The 22,296-nt window shown below is 36.4% G+C and overlaps 1 protein-coding gene across 1 annotated transcript in view; it reads left to right on the plus strand.

Annotated features, from left to right (window-relative positions):
• Positions 1-21,050, plus strand: part of KCNH8 (potassium voltage-gated channel subfamily H member 8) — a 174,186-nt gene extending 153,136 nt beyond the window's left edge. The window contains exons 12-16 of the mRNA XM_062496214.1: positions 2,291-2,329; positions 4,035-4,393; positions 8,287-8,393; positions 9,526-9,602; positions 20,340-21,050. Coding sequence (XP_062352198.1) covers positions 2,291-2,329; positions 4,035-4,393; positions 8,287-8,393; positions 9,526-9,602; positions 20,340-21,050 — 1,293 coding nt within the window. The remainder of the gene's footprint in view (positions 1-2,290; positions 2,330-4,034; positions 4,394-8,286; positions 8,394-9,525; positions 9,603-20,339) is intronic.
• Positions 21,051-22,296: the final 1,246 nt, after the last annotated feature.

Genomic DNA, 22,296 nt, shown 5'->3' on the forward strand with positions numbered 1-22,296 from the left:
CTTTTGCCAACTCTCAAGGACTAAGCCATAAAGCCCAGGCCCCCGTTGTGTGTGCAGGACAGGGTATCCAAAGTTACAAGCAGTAACTATGGTTGCAGTGTATTTGTACAGAAGCAATTACAATGCTTTTTACTGTGGAATTTGTGCTATGGAAAAGATAGTTTATAGGTCTCTAGTTTATTTTAAAATATCAATGTTTTCAGACTGAAATTGTCCCCAGTGGATTAAAGGAGCTAGTTTGGGGGAACAGGAGAAATCTGATAAACAGCTTCTCACATCACGTGCTCAGTGTTGTACCTGCCCTTCTTTTCTTTTACATGGCCTCCTGAGAACACTCCCTCCCCTCCTTGCAAAAAGCAACCTGCCTTCAAAAATTCCTTTACCCTTCTCTTGGAAAGCTCGCGAGGCAACAGCGCGCTGCCACTAACCCCATTTTCTGTGCAGTCAGTTTCCCCCTGGCAGTGACCAAGCCAGGGTAACACAGAGCAGAGAGGGATTGGTGGGTGGCTGTGGCTCCTGTGCTGAGCAGCAGGGAGGTCCAGAAGCAAGGGCACAGTGCTAGCAACTGGTCATGCGGCTGAAAACCCACATAACGGTTTCTTTGTTTATGTTTTCAAGATGTACAGTCAGGATTAACATGTATTCAGGTGGGAAAAAATCCAACATCAAAACAAAAAGTGAGGGAAATCTTCACCCACTATACAAATTACAAATAACCAGTCACTTCTAAAGCCTTCAGCAGGAAAATGCATACTTTCTGTACTTTCTGAAATGGTTTTTTTGAAGCTGATAATTTTTGGATTTGCCTAGAATTTTAATTAAGGCTGCTATTTAACATTCCTACTGTACCCATTCCTAGAAGCCAAGCAAACTGATGCCCCAAAATTCTGGGCAGAATTTTAAACTAATATTTTAAACACATGTGCAAAGCAAACCAGCTCCTAATTCTGACTTTAATATTTTAGCACATTTCTAGTTTCCTCTGAATCTTGAAGAAGATACTGATTCTTCAGTTGGCAGAAGTTCCAACGCAACTTGAGATTGCAGTATCTGACATCTCATCCTCTGCTAATATCATTTAGTACTTTATCTAACTCTCTAAGAGCACAGCAGTTACTTTGTTATTTTAGCCTCATTATTGCAGTTGCTCTTTTTGGCAGCTATTAGAGTGTTATTGCTACATTTAAGGGTACACCTGCTACTGGCTTGGCTGTTGTGCAGTAGGATTTCTGCTTAGGAAAACTTAAATGTTCTGTATTTGTATATTATACCACTACCAGTTCCCTCACTACTAAACAGTTCTTTTATGTTAACCTGAAAGACTTGGAACAAAAAGTAAAAATTTTAAAAAGTGTACACAATTATTGTTTTCAAATCTCTGTCCAAAATTTTAATATTTAGGAGTTCTGAAGATTTTTGTCAAACTGAGAAGTGCAAATGACTTTCAGAAGTGCCTTTTAGCTATGTTTAGAGAACAATGAATTGACTGATGGGTTAAGCATTTTTGCCTTGATATGTAGGTTTAGAAAAGCTGAAACTAATTTCTCAAAATTTTACCTGGCAGACTAAAATATTCATATAAATACAGTATACAGGCTGTCAGAGACTTGTCCATGGTCAAGCTGTGGACATTCAAATAAACAGCAGAATTTTCACAGATATTACTCAGCAGTTCCAGTGGATTTTATTAGAAGTAGTTACACTTTAAAGTTGCATAATTTTTACTTCTTCCTGTTCTTTTGTTTTACTTTCTGTGTAATTTGAGAAAATAAAATATTATGGCCTTGAATAGGTTAGACTCCTCTGTCTCGGAACTATCTTGCTCCTACTTGCTTCAGTGCCACCACTGCTTTTGAAAATTCCTCGGAGGTGCTGGAGACACTTAGTTCAGACTAGGCTGGCACAGGAGCTAAAGCTATGCAGGGCCAAAGCAGAGCCCTTGATCCTGCATTTCCATTGGACCAGTGCTGAAACCTACCAGGCATGCTTTCATATATTTACATTCATTCTCAGATTTGGAGTTTTTATCACTTTTTTATTAAAGTAAAATATTAAATTTTTCATTAACTCGCTTTTTATTTAAGATGAAACAACCGTTTTTTCTCTCACAACACCTGTTTGAAAGGATTATCCTTAGTTCAGTGTTATGCCACCATTTAATTTACCATTTCATCATGAGTGTCTTTTCTTGTATTGACATAAATGCTTTGGTTTAGATGTTTGTATCCTGTTGGAAGTCATACTGTGCAGATGTACATATTTCCTACCCTTTTGGTTTGTTTTTTTTCAGGTAATATCAAAATTATCCAACAAGCCTACACTATCCCAGGTATGTTGATCACATTTTAGCTATGCCAAGCTTCACTTTGAACATTCATGTAATTATAACCAGAACAAAGCTTGAAAACTCCTTCCTTTCCTTCTTGAAAACAGACTTCAATTTTTTTTCAGGATGAGAATTTAAATAGCATCCTGCAGATAGTTCTGCCACTGCCCATTTTATGGGTAACAGCTTATAATCTTTTTTCACAGGTGCTAAATTTGAATATTTTCCTATATCAACTACATTTTCAATACATGGCTCCCCAAACCAAAGTTTTGAATATGGGTTATATTCATTCTCTATAGAGTGTAGGCAGTGTCTGTGCCAGGTCCTTTACAATTTAATCATCATGACAGCCTTTGAATGACTACTACTGTTGACAACAAGGTTTTTCTATTTTATAAACATATGCCTTCTGTCACAACTTTGAGTTCTTACCTCTTCATATATACCTCAAATGAAAAGGTCCCAGTTCATTAAATCTGTCAACATATACCAAGAGAAAAGCATAAATTCAATGGAAGTGTGCTGTAACACACAGCAAAATTAAACCTATGCTGCAAAACATTTAGACAGATGCTAATAGGGGCTTAGAATATTTGGATAAATTCCCCAAGTCTGTATCTCCACCCAGCCAATCTGACTTGGCCTGAATATGGGAATCTGACTATGCAGGGTCATCTGAGGTTTTCTATCTAAAGCTAACAGTGTCTTAATCAAGCTTGATTAAAGCTTGATTAAAGCCTGTAAAACAAAAGAAATAAATTAAAAACAGCAATTCCCTTTGAAACCATGAAGTTGCATTTGGTTTGTTAATTTGACCTGGAACCTGACTGTACCCCAGGCCATTCACCTTCTACCAATACAGTAAGTGGTACCATGGGAATAAATGCAATTCTTTCTGAGTTAAGGTCTCTCATCCTGTCTATATTGGCATGTGTCAGCACTCATGATCAGCATACTTTGTTACCACAAAACAATAATGTTGATCTCCTACAATGTGCTTTAATTAGTACATAAATTACAGAGCCCAGGTCTATGTTGCCTCTAAATTTCCATGGCTCTAACATCAAGCATCTAAATTGCATTTTTTTCAAAACCAGATGTAGCTCCACTTTCTGGTGACTCAGTTCTGAAGCTGAAACTGTCTCACTATTTGTGCTTTAATGGGACTTTGGGAGAACTGAAAAGTCTGTCTACCGTCCTGGCAATTCAGTTGCAAAAAGTAAAAAACACACAGAGACCACTGGGCTTGAGCTGAACTGGTGCAAATGCTATTTATACAAAGTTTCCATATGAAAAGCAGTTTTATTTGAATTACCAGCCTCAGATCTTTTCTGTGGCCCACCAAGATTCTGGTAACATAACATTCAAGAAATAGTGCCTCAGCTAAACAAAATTAATCTTCTCAAGTGTACATATGGCAAATAGCTTGTAGGAACTACTTGTGTACTCTTTCTTGGTAACAGAACATATTGCAGTGAGTTTGCTGACCGTGTCACAAGTGACGTTTTTATTTGTTTGTATTTTTCTTGTGCCTGCACATATAGCCATAGCTGAGGCTATGGATGAGTACCAAAAGACCTCTCCCTAATGAGAAATGAAAGCTGTGCTAGGCCTGGCTTTTTCAAGAATGAACACCAGAAAAACATGTGTTTCTGCAACATCAGGCTCTGAATTTTACACTAGTATGTATTGCTTGTTATTTTAGACAGAGCTCAAGGGAAATGGAAATATAAAGAAGAGACTCCCTTCAATTGTGGAAGATGAAGATGAGGAAGAGGAGGGAGGAGAAGAAGAAAGCAGCACCCTTTCACCAATTGATACAAGAAGCACAAATAGCTCTCAGCCAAAGAAGGCTGCAATCAGTAAAAGCCACCTCGGGAGAAACTTGAAGCAGTTGGCCTCAGGAACCGTGCCCTTTCATTCCCCCATCCGAGCTTGCAGTTCAAACCCCTCAAGAGCCAAACATGAAACAGAGCTTCACTACTATTCCAAAAGGAAGGAGAAAAACCTTAAATTGTACCTGTCAGCACTGACCACCAGTGGCCCACCAGATCTGAGCCCAAGGTAATAGTTATGAATGGTCATTTTTCTTCTCTATTGTGTAACTCTGGTTAAAAATATAATGATTTTGACACTATAAGATCTATTATTTAATAGCTTATACTTCTGTTCTTCCCACATTATTGTAGGAACCATTGCATACTATGCAGAATATTATGACTTTAGAACTTTATTGCAAACTAAAGTATTTTTACCCATAAAAAGAGCAGTTAAAAAAATATGAGCAAGTGCAAAAATGGCTATTTAAACAGTCTGGCCTTACGGTATCATTTTGTCTATAATATTCATTCCCACAATAGCACTATGAAATATTCCGAGTCCATCAGAGATACAAAAATTTAGAAAGTAAGTAGATTAAAATATAGCACAGCAATGAAAATACAAAAACAGTACTGGAGTAGAGAACTATAATGGAGAAAAATTGCCTAGCAATTTTGGAAAATATTTAAAGGCTTTTTTCATTAGAGACAGGAAATCTGATAATGGAAGCCATACAGACATTAAATACAGAGTTTAGCATCTGTTTTGTTGTGTCTTTTGACATAAAGAAGCATCATATAACAGTTTATTGAGGTATTACTAGTGTACAATTTAAAATAATTTAATTTTTTATTTGCACGCTACTTACAAGTGATTTATGTAATTTGTTCCTAGGTTGCTGCAGTGCAATCCTATTTTTAGGACTAGCTCTTTAGAGAAATCACACGCATACATACAATGAGATAAAGCACTTCATCTTCCAGTTCAAATTTTGTCTTCTATAAATTGAAGTGGTTTACTTGCTCAAGCACTTCCTTTATTCCTTAGAGGCAGAGTGGAAGTTTCAGGAACTTGCCATTGCAAATGTGAAATAGCCACAGCTTGAGCAATATTTGTTTATCAAAGCACCAGTCCCTAGAGATGCAATCATAAAAAGGACATGGAAGATTATATAGAACCCTTTCCCCTCATCACATATTTTACTGGTTAAGACACATTTCAGATAGTGGCAGGATACAAAATTATTTTAATTTTGTCATTAACTCATAGAAATCACAGAACCATTTAGGTTGGGAAGTACCTCCAAGATCGAGTCCAACCTTTGACAAAATACCACTGTGTCAACTAAACCATAGTACTATTTGATATTTTCTCATTTGTTTCCTAGATCTCATATGAATTTGGTTCGGTCAGCTATGAGTAAAGGTCATTATCATTCACATAAGTGGTAATTCAGGGAAAAACTACTTTTTATATTTTCTGTTGAAATGTAGTCATGCTCATTATTGCTCTGAATTTATTCAGCCAGACATTGGCACTCAAGGCTGCAAAAGGAAATATGAAAAAAAATGTTTACATATATTGTTTCCATGCATAATTTTATAACTGCAGACTAATTATGTTAATAGTCTGGAAAATGTCCCAAGATGTATGTTTTTCAGCCATTTTTTTTTCCAGACAAAACATTTTCATGTTATCTCCTAGAAGGAGTTTATATTATTAGAATATTCAAACTGAGGAGGTAATACCACTTTAAAAAGTAGCCTTAAGTGTTTCCTTGTAAATCTTAAGGAGAAAATAAGACCTTAATTAAAATCCTCGTTTATATTTGGTGTTGTCAACAGAAGGGAAAGACAATACTCTGGTTCAAATATCTAGTCAGTGCTGTTCTAAGGTGTATAACCACAGTTTCTTAAGAAATTTCTGTTATGGATGTTTCCTAGAGGAAACTAACTAGAATTCTTTACAGGTGCTTCAGGTTCTTTCTTTGTACCCCACAGTGAAAGCAATAAAGCCCAGAGACTGGGTCAAATTTTTAAAGAGCTCTTGATGCAAGGAACAGAAGCTAGAATTGTAGTTTCTAGAATAGAGCCCTGGTCTTCCCAATTACTTTTTGGGTACTGCCTATGAAGTGGATGAGCACCAAAAGGAAGAAAATGTAAGTGATAACAAAGGCAGCTCTAGGAGGAGACATTTATGTAATTGAATCTCCTCAGACCCACACCGAGGAGTGCACTCTAGCCTCAAGCAACTGGATAGAAGAGGTCACATGTTAATTATCTTTTCCGGCTTTTTTGGCTTCCTTGAGAGTAGTTTTCTGTCTTCGGGAGAAAATTCAGGGCTGTGCAATAGCTGATTCAGAGAGGCTTACCAATTGCCTTTGTCCCCTCATGCTTTCAATTTACTAGATCATGTAGTTCCCCAGCCAGTTCCTTGTATATGAATAATAAGCATATTGTACATTACCTTTTTCCCACACAGAAGCCTGGCACTCCACAACTAGGTATCTTTATTAATATAATTTCCTTTTGGTCTGAATCTTTAAACACTATAAAGAATGTAGCATCTATAAATTCCAAGTCACATCTGACTGAGCTTTCTCCTGTGTGCTTTAAAGGCAGTTAAAATGTTAGCATTTTATTTAATTAGAAACCTCTACCAAAGTGATATTGGTGTTTAAAATTTGCCTTTTGAACCAGTGAGGCCAAATGACATTAAATAGGTTTTATAGCAAATTTCAAAGTAACCCTTCTGGTTCTCAGCTGCAGATCACAGTCTAGGCCAGGGCTGCTCAAGCACCACATTTGAGCCTCCTCTTCTACCAGAGTCTGATTAAGATTTGAGTCAAGTCTAGTAACATCCAACTGGCATCATGAACATTCAGTCATGACATGGGGATCTAAAGCCACACAAAGAGCCACAAAAGATGAGAACACATGGTATGCATGAAGAGGTCTGAGTTACATGGGTCTGTCAAGGCAAATCCATCACGGATATATTGTTGTTATATCTGTGTTGTCTATTCTTTCTTTCTCCAGGTACTTCTGGTCAAGAAGTTTTCCTGAAAATATTTTTATTACATGAAAATTCTAATTTCCGTCATCACAAATTTATCCCCAATGAGAGGCTAAGAACTTTCTATCTCAGCCCTTCCAGATTAGTATTTAACTCATCTATCTATTGTAAGACAAAATAGGAAGCTTGTTCCTTGACAAAACAAGTCATTGATGCTTCATATCAGCCAACTGGCAGTAGTATGGTTCTCTTTCATTGACTTTAAAATAGTTCTCTTTATAGCACAATTTATTTTAACTAAGAAGAGAAAATATTCATAATTATGTATTTTAATACTGTATATTGATTCTTCTAATACCTGTTTTCTATTCTTTGCATGCAGAACTTGATTATTATATAAAATACTGCTGCTTTTTTTTTTCCTTTGGCTTTCTTGACACTGCAAATTAGAGATAACTGCTGTGCATGGTAGAAATAACTGGCAAAAAAACCCTTCCTAGTAGTCATATGCAATACCATTATTAATGTAACTGGGACACTGCAGACTGGTCTGCACATCTCCCTATTTGGAATTGGCAAACAAGATTGTCCTGCCTGAGCTAGTTAATTTTAAAGAAATTTAGAATAACTATTTGCATGGAAATGACACTTTTGACTGAAGTTTACAGAGAGGTTTTCATAAATATAATATGTTCAGGCTTAGGCTCTGCCCAAGTAAAGCTAATACAAGAGCCTGATTATGTGCAGGGAGTATAAGAGCATAGTGAAGTCTATTTAGGCTGTGCAGAAAAAAGAACAGTAACAGATTACTGTAGATATGGAAAGCAAACTCTGGTCCATGTAGTTTTGGACTGGGCCCAGAATATGCTACAAAAGCAATGAAAATTTTGATGCTTCAGTAAGTTATACTTGGCCTCACACTCCTTCCATTATCAGTAATTTTAATTTTTAGTGACTCACAAGAAGTTATGCCAATATAGTAGGTTCTGCTTTTCTCTAAACTTAATGTTGTGAAAAATTTACCACTGTTTAAAAATGTGCCCTTTAGGAGTAATTTTTGACAATATAATTATGAACATGATGTTTATGAAACTATTCCATTACTCCAATTTTCTCAACAGAATTGTCGATGGGATTGAGGATGGAAACCATAATGAAGAAAGCCAAACCTTCGACTTCAGCTCTGATCAGCTCAGGCCTGAATCCAGGTTATCTCCTACAACTGGAGGTGAGCACTGCCTGGGAAAATCACTTTTTTAGAGAAAACATCTTTTACAACTGCTTTTTGTTCCCCTTTATTTCTTTGATCCTCACTAGTGGCATAAATAGATTAAATATATATTTGTAGTCTCAATACCATTTCAGAGCCACAATTGTATAAAAAAGAAAATATAACAAGGTCCCAAAGGTCATTTGTGGTTTTCCTGCTAACAGACAGTCATGATAAAAGACTTTGTGAAGGGAACTGGTTTTGTCATGCATTCTGCTTTACCAGAACTGTACAATCTGCCTCACGCTCCCAAACCTTTGGTCATGAATGTTCCTAAGCACAAGGACAAAATTAAACATACACAAAACATAAAAACATTCTATTACCAAACTGAAAAAAATACAAGCCATAAATAAGAAAAAAGGCAGTAACAAAACACACACACACACGCAAAAAAAGAAAAGAAAAAAAAAAGAGAAAAACTAAACCAAACATCCAGCTCATTAAGAGCCATATGTAACCCTGGCTCTTAACATTTTTGAAGATATATAGAGAAGTGGAAGTGTATGGAAGCATGCAGATTTTTAAAAGAGTGAAAAAGAGTGAAAACCTTGAATAACAAGGGGTTTTAGGAAGTCTTAAATGGCCTACGCCCTGAAAAGATTGATGAAGTAGCATCACAAAGCAATGGAACTTGTCCAGGATGGGGGGAAAAAAGATTAAAATAAGAGAAAGAAGGACTGTTTTCAACATCCCCTCTTTTATAAATTAACCTTCTCCACATAGCTAAGTACCTTTATCATGGGTGCAACTAGGACATATATTGTTTCTCTTAACGCCAAACAGGAAAATAATTATTAAAGTTTAGTCATATTTATGATTTTTTAAAAAGTATCAAGCTGTCACATGGATGGCACCAAGGTTGTCATTCTCATTCCTTTCAGGTCCAGAGTGAAGAGAGCAGTTTGGACTTTATTAATTGTACTTCTCTCAAACATTATACCATGAACATTAAAAACATGGTTTAATTTTCACTCTAGCCAACTGGAAAGCAGGTTTAAATTTAAAGCACTGCTTAAGTGCAAGAATAGTATTATCATTTCCAAGTGATTATATTCTTCTTATTTACATGAATTTGAATTATTTTCAGAGGCTGAAATTGGTGCTGCTGTGCTCGTCATCAAAGCAGAAGAGACCAAACAGCAGATCAGCAGGCTTAATAATGAGGTAACAAGATTTTTGGGGGGGTTGAAGGATATTAACAATGATTCAAGCAATGCTGGAGAAAACTCACAAAACTCAGAAATATGATAAATGTGTTATAAGTGAGTTTATACAACTGGATGAGGTTCCTACATGTAGGGCAGTTCGGGGGTTTTAACCCATTCTCAGATTAATTTTCTACATGAAACCTACATAAAAGTTTGTGTCACATGCTAGGGCTAAAAGCAAAGTGAGGTTAGTCTATCTAATTTTCTTAGGATTTAGTCTCTTCTGGGTATGCCTCTGTTTGGCTCATTCCTCTCATTATTTCCCCAAGTTCCTTCTCCCTGATTTTCTTGTCTGGATGCATGTTGTGATTTTAGAGAATTTCCTTGAAAGAAATGCAAATCTATTCATGTTCAAATTTACATAAAATGATTCAAATCACTTTGCCTGTGTTCTGCTTAGAATGAAAGAGAATATCATCCGTTCCTGCTCAAGCAATATGACCTGAGGAATGCAGGGCCAACAGTGCTCAGTGGTGCTTTCTATCCCCCCATTTTAATAACTTCAAACCTGTGATCAACTATCAATCCAACACCAAGGAGATGTTTGGTGGCTAAACTGTTTCATTTAAGCAGCCCTGGCAGTACTTCAGCTAACAAGATTAAAGAATCAGACTAACTTCACAGTTGTCCTGCAAGACCAAAATCTTTTCCAAACCTACTCTGCCTTTCAATAAAAGATTAGAGACAATTCTTTATACTTCCACACGAGGAAACATTTAAATACATCCCACCACACAGTTTCACTTCTTCCCTGAGCTCTTTGGTAACCAGAAATGTCAAGGGTTTTTTTTTTATTTTTCCTTCTTTTTTTGTGTACATTTAATCTAGTAATTATTTTCCACTTAAAAAGCATTGAGCTTGAAAACCTCTTTCATCCTGAGTCAGCTTAACCTTGTTAGATGACTTAAGTATCCTAAGCTAAGACTGCATGCATGGTTAGTTACTATGAATGCATCATCTCATTTGTATGTCAAACTGTAGAGTTCAAGCAAAAGTCTCATGACCCATTAAATATGGGTCATGAAAAACTATAGGACTTGGTCAAAAAAACTCAAAAAAATCTTCAAGAAGTTCACTGACACTACCATCATGAAAGAAAATTATATTTCCTATGTAAGGCTTTTGAAACACACAAGTCATAGTGACTCATCCGTTTTGAGGACAGTAATTTTTAAAATAGGAGGATGTATTATGTGGCTATCTGCAAGAGGCAAGTGGAAAATATATCATGGTGACAGATATTCCAAGGCAGGCATCTTGTGGATTAAACAAACATTTCAACTGGAACAGTTCTGGGCTTCTCATTGCTTTTCTGGTGAAAAGTGATAAATAAATAAATCTTGGAGCAGGGAAATATGTTAATCAAAAAAAGAAAATAAACCTTCACATATTCAAGGTAATTTCTCTCCACAGAGAATTTTAATTTTGCTATCTGGACAGAATGTTATGCAACTTGTTTGTTCACATTAACATAACACAGGCAGTAGGACTAGATTTAGATTTCATAGGCAGTATTGTGGGCTCAAATCCCAGAGATGGATGGGTATCCTCCAAGTCCTCCCATGGATCAAAGTTTCCATTGGAAAAACTGCACAAGTGAAAGGCTGCTTAACTGCATATTCTACATGTATTCAAACATGCCCCAGCTGGAATTTCTGAAGTGATAGTACAGAATACTACTACCTGGACAGATAGCACAGGTGTTTACCCAAATGAGCCTCTGGGTAGCCATGATGATCCACAGTAGCTGTTATTTGGGGCTCTTTGTTGTTGTATTAATTATTGAATATTTGTAGACCCAGTGCTTTCATCATTCCATCATTTGAGGATGAACAGCAATGGGAACTTATCACTGATGCTGCAGCAGACTATTAACAGTAGCTAAAATTACCAGCATAGTCAAAAACAAAGTTCTCTATTAAAGACAAGCAGTCTCCTCCTGCTAAAGAAAATAGGAGAAAACAGGTCCCAAGTAGCCAGCAGCAGTAAACACTGTTATTAATACATTTTTGAGTGGAGATCAGGAAACAATCAACAAATGCAAAAATAACCACTTTCATGAAAGGCAATTGTATTACAGGCGTTCACTAGTTAGGTTAGAAACATTTCAGCTGTTCATGGGAAGAAAAAGGACATGTCTTTCCATTCAGACTTTCAATATAGTCTCTTGTTAGCAAAGCAAAATGTTACTCCAGGAAAAAAATCTACAAAATTAGCTATATCTGATTGAGAAGTACAGCTGAGCTCTTGGCAGTATTTTAGGCATATGGCATTCACTACATAATCCAAAGGCCATTTCATTTACCTAAAAGAGTAACAGAAGTCAGTGCCTTGGTTTCACTTCTCAGATTTAACTTTAGTAGTAATGGATGCACAGACTTCCTCTAAGGAGAGCATTTTCCAGAGTCAGCACAGCTGGTGTGAGACAAACTTGAACACACACCTAACTGCTGCTGTACAGCTCCATGGTTTGGCTGCTCAGCCAGTTAACCACCCTCCTTGCTTCCTCACCTAACTTCACTGCTCATTGAGCTTTAATGACACTCAAGCTGATACAGGAATTTCCTTCCAGTCCAGTACTGCAAGGTAGAGTGCAATAGGACTACTTTATCTCCTACCACGTTTCACCCTTCCACTTAGAATGAGTAATCACTGAATAAAGCAGGCATGGCATTCATTATAGCTCAGTAACTTCAGCATATGGCAGGTGAGAGCTAAGGTTCAGGTTCTTGTTCTGGTAAAAACACAGTTATTCAAGCAATAGTTTCAAGATTAGGTTAGCTAATATCTTTCAGCATTATACATTTGCTGAGCTGGGGAAAGCTTGATTCAAAGACCTGCTCCAAACCAGGAATAGCAAGAATTCAGGAAGAGTATTGTGCTTTACAAGTCTGTGTCCTTACTTTGCGGAGATCTGTACACCTGACCTGGTCTTTCCAAGGCATTTGTCTGCAAAGCCTGTTCAAATGAGTGTATCTGAACACTGAGCATATTTTCAGAGGCACCATTTACCTGATGCAATCACAAATAACTACTAAGGAGCCCACAAAGTAAAAATATGAAACCACTAAGCAGATTTTTCTGAGATGGCAAAGATGTCTAGATCAAAGCAGCTGCCTATCACAGCGCCATTGCCTGTATTCTATTAGGCTTTTAACTCTCTATCATTTGAATGCCACTGTCTTAGAAGAGCAGAGAAATACTTTCATTCAGTTTGAAAAGCCCAAACTTGAATTATTTAAAGCAGACCAGTTAAAATAGGGGAAACCCCAATATTTAGTCATATTTCTCCCCTAATTACTTGTACACATTCTCCATTCAAAACCACAAGTATTTTGGCTCAGATAAAAATGCCATCCCATGCAGTGCATGAAGACATATTCTGATTGCTTTGTCAGGTCCCCTAGTTTCTTTATATACAGCCCAGCTACAGTGCAGCCTTCCTCAGCTTCAGAAATCTGGGGGATGATTCCATGCTTTACCACATTAGTAGATCCCACACTTACAGTACTAAAAGAGTATAATGAACACAGTATTCACATTTCTCCCATTCAGCTGAAAAACAAACAAACATGAGAAATGTGAAAATGGTCAGGTTTGGGCTAGATAATTGCCTTCTATTTAGCACTTAGTGGAAATTCAGCTATTTTTAATTTTAGGTTTTTTAAATGCAAGTACTTAAAATACTCTAAGCATCTGGCACTTATTCAGAACAGAGAAAATATATTCACAGGGATATTTAACTTTCATCTAACAAAAGGAACAATTCTAAACAGATATGTTTATTTTCCAAATCATGAATTCTATACATATATTATTTTAAAATGTTTTTCAAACCAAGCTGCCAAAAATCAATCCCATTTTCCCTCTCAGTGCATAAAAAAAATATTAAAAATATATGCAAATGCTAATCAAGGCCACTAAAAAAATTTGGTGAACCCAATCAGGCTTTCAGTTTTATATAGGGGATATACTGTTGAAATTCAATTTGCAACTTGAGAATTCATATAATGAACTGACTTGACTTAGAATAATGAAATACATGTTCTTCTTAACAAGTTAATAACTATATTATCACAAGAGAAATTACTTTGCAGCAAGTCTGTCCCAGTGATTTGGTTTGTAAAATACCTTTCAATTGAGAAAAATGCGGCACAAAAAGTGAACGAATTACATTTATAGATGATGAAAACTATTAAAACTAATCTATCCATTTTGGATTTTAGCCATGTAAATTTCACATTAAAGCCAAAATATAAAACCAAGTATCACTTGTATGAAGACATAAAAGCTTTCTAAACAATGCATGCAGAGTAAACATACTTTGCCTGAGATTTTTAAAAACTGAGACTTTTAAAAATATATCTTCTCTTTTGGCACTGACACTCATGTTTCCAAAGAACTTCTAACTTGCTTTGTCTCTCTACTCTCACACTTTGGTAGCTGTAGAGAAGCCTTTCCAGCTAACTTTTTTTCTCTTTTAATGTTAGTTTGATAGGTATTGGCTGATGAAAGTAAGAATAGTTGATGCTCTAAATCTTAGATTAATATATTTTTAAGCAGAGTACACTGCACATACACAGCATAAGTCCCACCTGCTGTGGTGTGTCCCTTGCACTTTTCCTTGGTGGAAAGGCACCTGAGACAAAGGAATTAACCCAGAGGCAGCCATGCAGTGTACAAATCAACTGGACACCAAAAGCTGACTTCAAATTTGAATAAAAAATATTATTACCATGACAGATGATGACGATTGTCCAGTTAATCTCTAATAGGAATTTCAAAATGTAGTAAATGTTCCTGTAGTCATAAGATCCATTTTCCCAGCATCTAAATGTCAATGCCTTTGAGTATGCAAGTTCATAAGTTCACTGCTTTTTCTTTTTTGCCTGGAAGATCATAAGAAAAAGTTGATTAGTGTTCTCCTTCTAAAGCCAACTTATTCTGGAAACATGCTATTCCAGCAGATCTCAGCCAAAAAATTCATTTTGGCTTTCTTTGCCCATTATATTTGCTAAAAACTCTTCATTGGTGTAACATTCTTTTGAATTGTCTTTCATTACATTTTTGAAGTCACTGACAAAGCACACAATCTCAAGCAGCCTTAGTAATTCCTTATATAGAAAACCCCCTTCTAGAGTTCAATTTAAAAAAATACACTGGGAGTATGATTAATGCCCACAAGGTGTCATTCAGCAGAACTCCATAGACATTTTTCTATAATACTGTGCATAGGCAGAATATTATATTCATGCCTCTGACATTTTCTTTTCAGATATAATGTTTAACATTTATCTTCTTGAATTTCATATTACTGATATTTAAAAGTGAACATGAATTCCATTTAGGCATGAAAAATAAACATTAAATAAAAACAGAGCAGTGTAGGGCGCTAAAAAGAATATCTTAAAATGTCTATGGGTGACAGCAAACTATTGGTCATAAATCATTCCAATCATGTAAGAATCCAGCTTTTGGTGATTCTGTCCCCTTCACATACTCTTGTAGTTCTAGAAGAATGTCAGGCAGACATTATGTTACATCTTAGAAGTCTTCTAATGAGGTGCATATTACATCTAAAATTTCTTCTTCTGTATTTTGAAACAGCTTTTCAGTTAAAAGAAGATAATAATAGTTTTGCTATGGTTTATTCTTAAGAAACCTAATGTTGCCTGTCCTCTTTTAACTATTTCTTTAGATGCTTACAGAAATTGTCTGCTTAATATTTTTGCCCAGTATGGTATATACTGCCTCAGGCTTCCCTTCATCAGTACATGCTTCTCACCTCTCAGCCACCTGGGATTTCCACAATTCTCCATTTTCTCTCAATCAATAGCTTGTCAATCAGTTTGCCCCTGGTAGTTTTTGAATTCCTTGAAGCAGTAATCTCCAAACCTGATTTTCTTATTGCCACCATTATGCTGACACCATCCTGATTCTTTGCCAACCTGAAGGCAGAGTCCACATACAACAACCATAGAATCTTGAAATGGTTTGGGTTGGCAGGGTCCGTAAAGATCATCCAGTTCCAACCCACTTGCCATGAACAGGGAGATCTTCCACTAGACCAGATTGCCCAGAGCCCCATCCAATCTGGCCTTGAGCATCTCAAGGGATGGGGAACCCACAGCTTCCCCGTGCAATCAGTTCCAGTGCCTCACTATATTACTCTAAAGAATTTCTTCCTAATATTTAAACAAAACCTACTGTCTTTCAGTTTGAAACCATTCCCCCTTGTCCTGTCACTACATGCTCCTGGAAATGATCCTGCTCCATCTTTCTTGTAGCCTCCCTTCAGGTACTGGAAGGCTTCAATTAGGTTATTTCAAAGCCTTCTTTTTTCCAGGCTTAAAAATCCCAATTCTCTTAGCCTTTCCTTGCAGGACAAGTGCTGCTTACTTCTAATCAACTTTCCTCTCATACCCCTCTGCCTCCCCTCTTATTCCTGCTAGACTCACTGTCAGTGAAGAGCCCCAAATCATTATTAAAACTGCAGTTTGGGAACCCCTTTTCTAGACTGAATTTCATAGGACCCCTGCTAACTTGAATATATTTAAATAATCCATCCCTTTACACTTCTCTCATTTATCCTTGAGTGTTTAGTACCAATAATCTTGGTGTCCTAATTTACCCAGACAAACTGGGCACTGGAACTACCAAAGACCTGACTAGAGAGTCAGCAGACAAACAACCAAATTTCCTACTCCTACACAGTAAAGCTAATTGCACAACCTTCCAGATTCCTGGATTTATTTCACTGAAACTGAATCATCATATCATTGCACAAATCCTATAGATTTAATCTGAACTCAGATTAGCTGCACTGGATTTTTTTTCTTTCTGCAGCTAGCTTTGTTTCTAAAGCCATTAAATGAGAAACGTCTGTCACCATAATACCAATGGTCACAGAGCTGCTGATAGATGATCAGTAAAGAGTCTGTCTCCACACAATACTTGTTTCATTCATTCAACAGCACAGTCAGTAAGAAACAGAATACCAGCAATTAGTCAATCTGAGCCTTCAAAAAGCAACTCATTCTAGTTGAAAGTTTCCCTGACTAAATGAAAAACCAGACTAGAAGAAACAATGAAAGACCAAGCAAGAAATGAAAGACCAAGAGAAGCTGCCATATGCAGTGCAAGCCAGGCAACTCCCCCACTTTGCCAAAATGCAGCTCCCATTTCTCAAGAAGCCAATATTCACTTCTTTGGGTGTTGAGAAACAGTCATAGCAGGAAGATATCTGGGTCTGAAGTTTGAACTTCAATAGGGAGTAGATACAGAAAGAGAAAAATATGTACAAATCACAATCAGCTTCTAATCAGGAAAAGGTATTATTTCAGATTTTTCCAGGAACAGTGATGAGAGCTAGGCATTCCAGTAGAAAAAAATTTCTTTAAAAAATTTTATATTGGAATATATAATGGAAAAACAAAGAAATCTGTTTAACCATTTAAACATAGCAATAGGCATCATCACCAATTTACATCACACCATTCCTACCTAACTGCATGGAACAAAATACTCAAACTGCTCAGCAGTTTAATACTGGTAGTAAAGAAAAATACTCTTTCTTCTGAAACTGTCAAAGTAATTTGAAAATACAAAATACATCTACAAAAAATTTTATTTTAACCCCTATTTTGAATATTTTCCTGATAATATAATCTACTAAAAAGGCACCTGCACACTGCTTTCAACTAGTTTAAGAAGCATGTCTCACTACCTCTTGCTAAGCTAAATCTGTATAAAACCCAGTTTCTACATCTGGAAACATTGCACTATCTTTTTCAAGTCCTAGGAAGTGTTAAGGCAGCATTTCAAGTATATTTGGGATCTCAGAGATAATTTTAAAGCTGTCTACCTAGCACAGCAGGAACCATTTGTACCAGTAGCTGTTTTGCCTAGCAATAATCAGTGAGCTCCTGAAAAGACTGCAGCCTTACCAGATTGCCAGGAATTAGCCCTTTTTCCTCAGGAGGAAACTGTACTGCTTGCAATTTCTCTTTCATAGATCTAAAATTACTTTGGCTTTTAATCTCTGTTCTTTTGCGCTTTCTCAAACACTATGAAATTGTTAACAATATTGATAATGTTTTTCCTCTGTTACACATTTTTATTTGCATCTGCTCAGGGATCTCTAAAGGGTATAAAAATAATAGCATAAACAGTCTTACATTGGTAGGAACACTAATAGCATGCTATGCATGTATAGAACTATTATAATATAGAGGCAGATGATAATTAATAGTGATATACACACTTGAGGTTTAATCTTGTCATCATAAAATCCTGAAAGCTACATATGTTTTTGTGTATGTGACATCCAAAATAGGTCCAAACAGATCTTACTAACCCGTAGTGGTGAATTAGGTTTAATTAATAACTACTCTGACTATCATACTACTGGAAACCATTAAAGCCTACTTTTTAGGAGTTTATCAGGTAAATTCCTGTGTCGGTGGAACAGCAAGTTGATGAGGAGACAACATTCCATGAGCTAGCTGGTATATAAAATGTAGAATATCTGGGCACTAGGATAAGTTGTAATGTACAGAAATTCAGGGATGTCACAAGTGCTAATGCTGGGATTGATTTTTGCTGTATTTTCTTAATGAATTGGCAAAATAAACATGCTAAATTATGATTAAACTTCTAAAAAGTTCATAAGTGATGAGAAATGGAAAATGAAAACATGGATCAAACCAAATAAGACATTTTTAAATTATAGATATTTTCACACAGAATTCATAGTTTAGGTACATACTCATAAGATAGTGTCAATATTTCTATTTGCACACCAGCAGAAAGCCCAGAAAAACAATGATGCAAGCTGGGATATTTACACACAGAAAATCCTTGCTGTATCCACTAGTTGTAGGGGTCAGTGATGATCCTAAAAAGAATTGATGACCACCGAATCTAGATAGCCGTGAGTTTGATTGTATGTCTTCCTCCATTCCTAGCAAAAAACCTTTTTGGAGGTTTTGCAATATCATCTCCAAGGGTCCAACAGAACACAGGAGTTCTTGTGAGGTTGATTTGTCCAGAAATGTCATTGTGTTTTCCTGCAGTCTGAGAGTACCAAAAACCTTCACTGGCTGCTCTGACCCCCACAGGAAGCCTGTTCACAAAACACTTTGGCAACAGATTTCAGTTTCTCACATTAACTGAAGCTATCAGGCATTCAAAGCTTAATCTCTGCTGGCAGAAGGAAATCTCATACTATTTTCCATCTACCATGACTCAATTAGACAACACGGCAGAAAGAGAGAGAAGTGCAGACACAGAAATCCTGTCACCTGCCACTCAAGAGTCTCCTCCCTTTAAGGATTTTCTCTCCAGAGGGAGCATGATTATTACAAAACTATTAAACAATATGTTGGGTTTGACCTCTAAGCTCAGAGAAAAAGATCTATAGGAGCTGTATTGGAGCTTCCTACTTTCTTCTCCAAATTTCTTTATAATTATTGTGCCTGCAGTAACACAATCAAACTCAGCCTGAAATGTATTTCCAGCAGATTTCTTCAGAACTATCCCGCCAGAACAATGAAAATTAGTCTCTGTAGGTCATCTAATCAGTGGTGTTTTTACTTGAGGTCAAAGAAAGTCTCCCTGAATTAGCTTTTTTGTTTTTTGACATGTGGCTTGAAGATGAATATGCAGTCATGTCTTTTTTTCAACAGAGTATCATTAGTATTCGAAACTCCATTTTAATGATAATGATGGTGTTTTGACCTAAAATAGATTGATAGCTATCATGCGGAAAAAATTAATTTCTACCCTTTGAAATAATGAGTGGGTTAATTTTATGTTTGAGCTAGACTTTTTGCTGCCCAGAACATTGTTATAAAGGCCTTAAAATGTCCCTGTTAATGTTGAAAGGCCAGTCAACTGCAAAACACAAATTCAGAACTTGCCAATCTGATCCCCACCCAAAACAGCAGTGTTGAGGAAAGACTTCATGTACCTTATAAAACCAAATGGATGCTATCAGTAGTTTCAGTGTTCAAGAGAAAAGGTCTAACAAAAAATCTGATACTTCCTTTTTCACACATCAGAGAAATCTGTGCAATGGGTTACTGTCAGTTATAGGTAGTACCTTTCAAGCATACACAAAAGTTCATGGCAACAAACTCTTTCACAATCTTCTATATTTTTTAAATAATTAAAGGTAGCAAGTGGGTTTTAGAGTTTCCAGTTTTCCCCACTTTTTTTCTGTTTTTAGTAGTAGTCCACAAGATTTTCATATAACTACTATTTGCACCCAACAAGTTAGAGTATGTATTTTTTTTATTTCTCTATGAAGACAGCAGTAAACTTCACATGTATTTCTAAACAAGATTTCACAAGATCTCATTTTTCTGGAATTCATCAACACAAAATTGTTTAATAAGAAAACTTTATGGTTTAAAATAGCTAACAATTGATCAAGAAAATATTGATGTCATGCTGCATCTGGAAATCACCTCAGTTCTGACCCTATGGCCATTTTCTATATACAGAGAATAATTTGAAATTAGGTGGATTAAAGTAGCTGAAAGGACTATTTCCCACACATAGGGTAGCAGAGTGTATTTTTTAGTGAAGAGACACTGCGCCAAAGTTCCTATTGCTAGAAAGAAAAGAGAGTGTACATACTTTAGGCATGGTGCATGAATAAATACTGTGATATTTTGCCCTTTCATTACAGATGACAACTTTAAGTCAAGAAGTCTCACAATTACGTAAGGATATGAAGAATGTGATGCACCTTCTGGAAAACCTTCTCACGTCCCAGAAGCCTCCAGGATTCTGTGCTGTGCACAGCATAACTCGAAGTCCCACACTGGATAGTCTGCAGTCTCGAGTGGCTTGGACTGCACATCAACCTTGCTCACACGTGCAAGCTGGGAACTTCACTTGCACCAAAGCACAGCTTTGTCATGGAAACACACTATGTGACATTTGGAATACAGATCTGTCTTCTGTAGGCAGCAGTCCCCAAAGGACTGAACCCAACCTGCAAAATTCTATGGATGGTGAACTTTATTATACAACAGGCCTTCAAAATTCCCCTTCCCAGTATCAGGTAATTCAGAAAGACAATCTGCAATTTTTAAGATGCACCTCTCCCCATTCAGACACTACCCTGACTCCTCTTCAGTCTATTTCAGCAACCCTTTCTCCTTCAGTATGCTCTTCATCAGAGACATCACTACACCTAGTGCTGCCCAGCAGATCAGAGGAAGGGAGCTTTAGCCAAGGAGCAATCAGCTCACTAAGCCTTGAGAACCTGCCAGGATCGTGGGACCTGGAAGGAACAGCCGGAGTAACTTCTGCACAGACCCCAGATTTCCCAATAGACATCATGACAAGCACAAGGGATGTTAAAGATAAAGATTGCCAAGCCATAGACGTATGAGAAACAGTGAAGTGGTACTCAAAGCATGTTCTACAGCTGCCAGTTTTAAATTTAGAGAGTACTGCATGACTGCTTTATTTGATCTCCGTTTTGGCGATCATGGAGACTTACAAACATGAAAATTCAAATTATAGAAAGTAAGAAAAGGCAATGTTGATTCATACTGTAGGAAAAACAATAAATTTCTAGATTCTAGAAGCATGTTGAAAAAACATTTTGAATACAGATATAACTTGTCTGTTTGACAGACTTTTCTGATAGTCCAAAGACCCTGAGGGTCAGAGCAGCTGGAAGTCTAGCACAAAGAACTGTCGTGGGTGGCTTTTGTTCATCGAAGCAAAGGTTTTCCCTGAATGTCTGACTGTTATTCCCAAAAACTATCTATGGCACTGTTTGCTTCAGGTGATCGTGGGTCCTGCTGGTCTTTTTGTCAGTTCCATGAAGGCAGAGGGACAATATTCGCTGCATGTCATCTAGACAATCAACCAAATAGAGCTGCTAGAGAGTGCTTAGGTGTTGCACGTTCTTTGTCATGTAAATGAAACCTCTTAATTTATCTAAAAATACTATTTTTATATACTTGGTATGAAACATGTACCTAAAAATTATTTAAAATATTTATAAAGAAAATAAAAGTTTGATTTCATTTTGGTAAAAGCTTGCAGTTTTAACAAGAAATGCACTACCATCCTGTATTAGAACAAATATTGTTTATTGTTAAGATATCATGTAGTTTACAAATGGCTTCCCTTTAATGTGCATGCAATTTGAAATGAATGTACTCATTCTGGTGGAATACAGATAAATTAAGGTATCATTTTATTTTAAAAAAATAAACACTTGGAATGTTGTATCCTATAATAAGGTATCACTGCTTAAAAAGTGAGTTGTTATACTAATAACATTAAGCACTCTTGGTTTGTGTCTTTTGCACTGTCATTTGTAAGACCAAGACAACATTTAAAAATAAATTCTTGTTTAGGGGGTTTATATCTGATTAAGAATATTAAAAGGTATGAAAACCAATGTGCTAATTGAGGAATATTAAAGTAGAAAATTACAGTTTTAGTAAGTCCAAATCAAAGAAATAATATTAAAATAGTTATTTATTAATTGATCTTCTCATTTCATCTCTAAAAACTAGCTTTGATTTTCAGTCAGAATTTTTTTAAAAAGAGATACTATAGGTTTGGGCAAATTATTTAATCCAGCACCTGACTTCATGCCCTCCCCCCGATTTGTTTTC

The sequence above is a fragment of the Cinclus cinclus genome, chromosome 1 (genome assembly GCF_963662255.1).
Source record: "Cinclus cinclus chromosome 1, bCinCin1.1, whole genome shotgun sequence".
Lineage (NCBI taxonomy): Eukaryota > Metazoa > Chordata > Aves > Passeriformes > Cinclidae > Cinclus > Cinclus cinclus.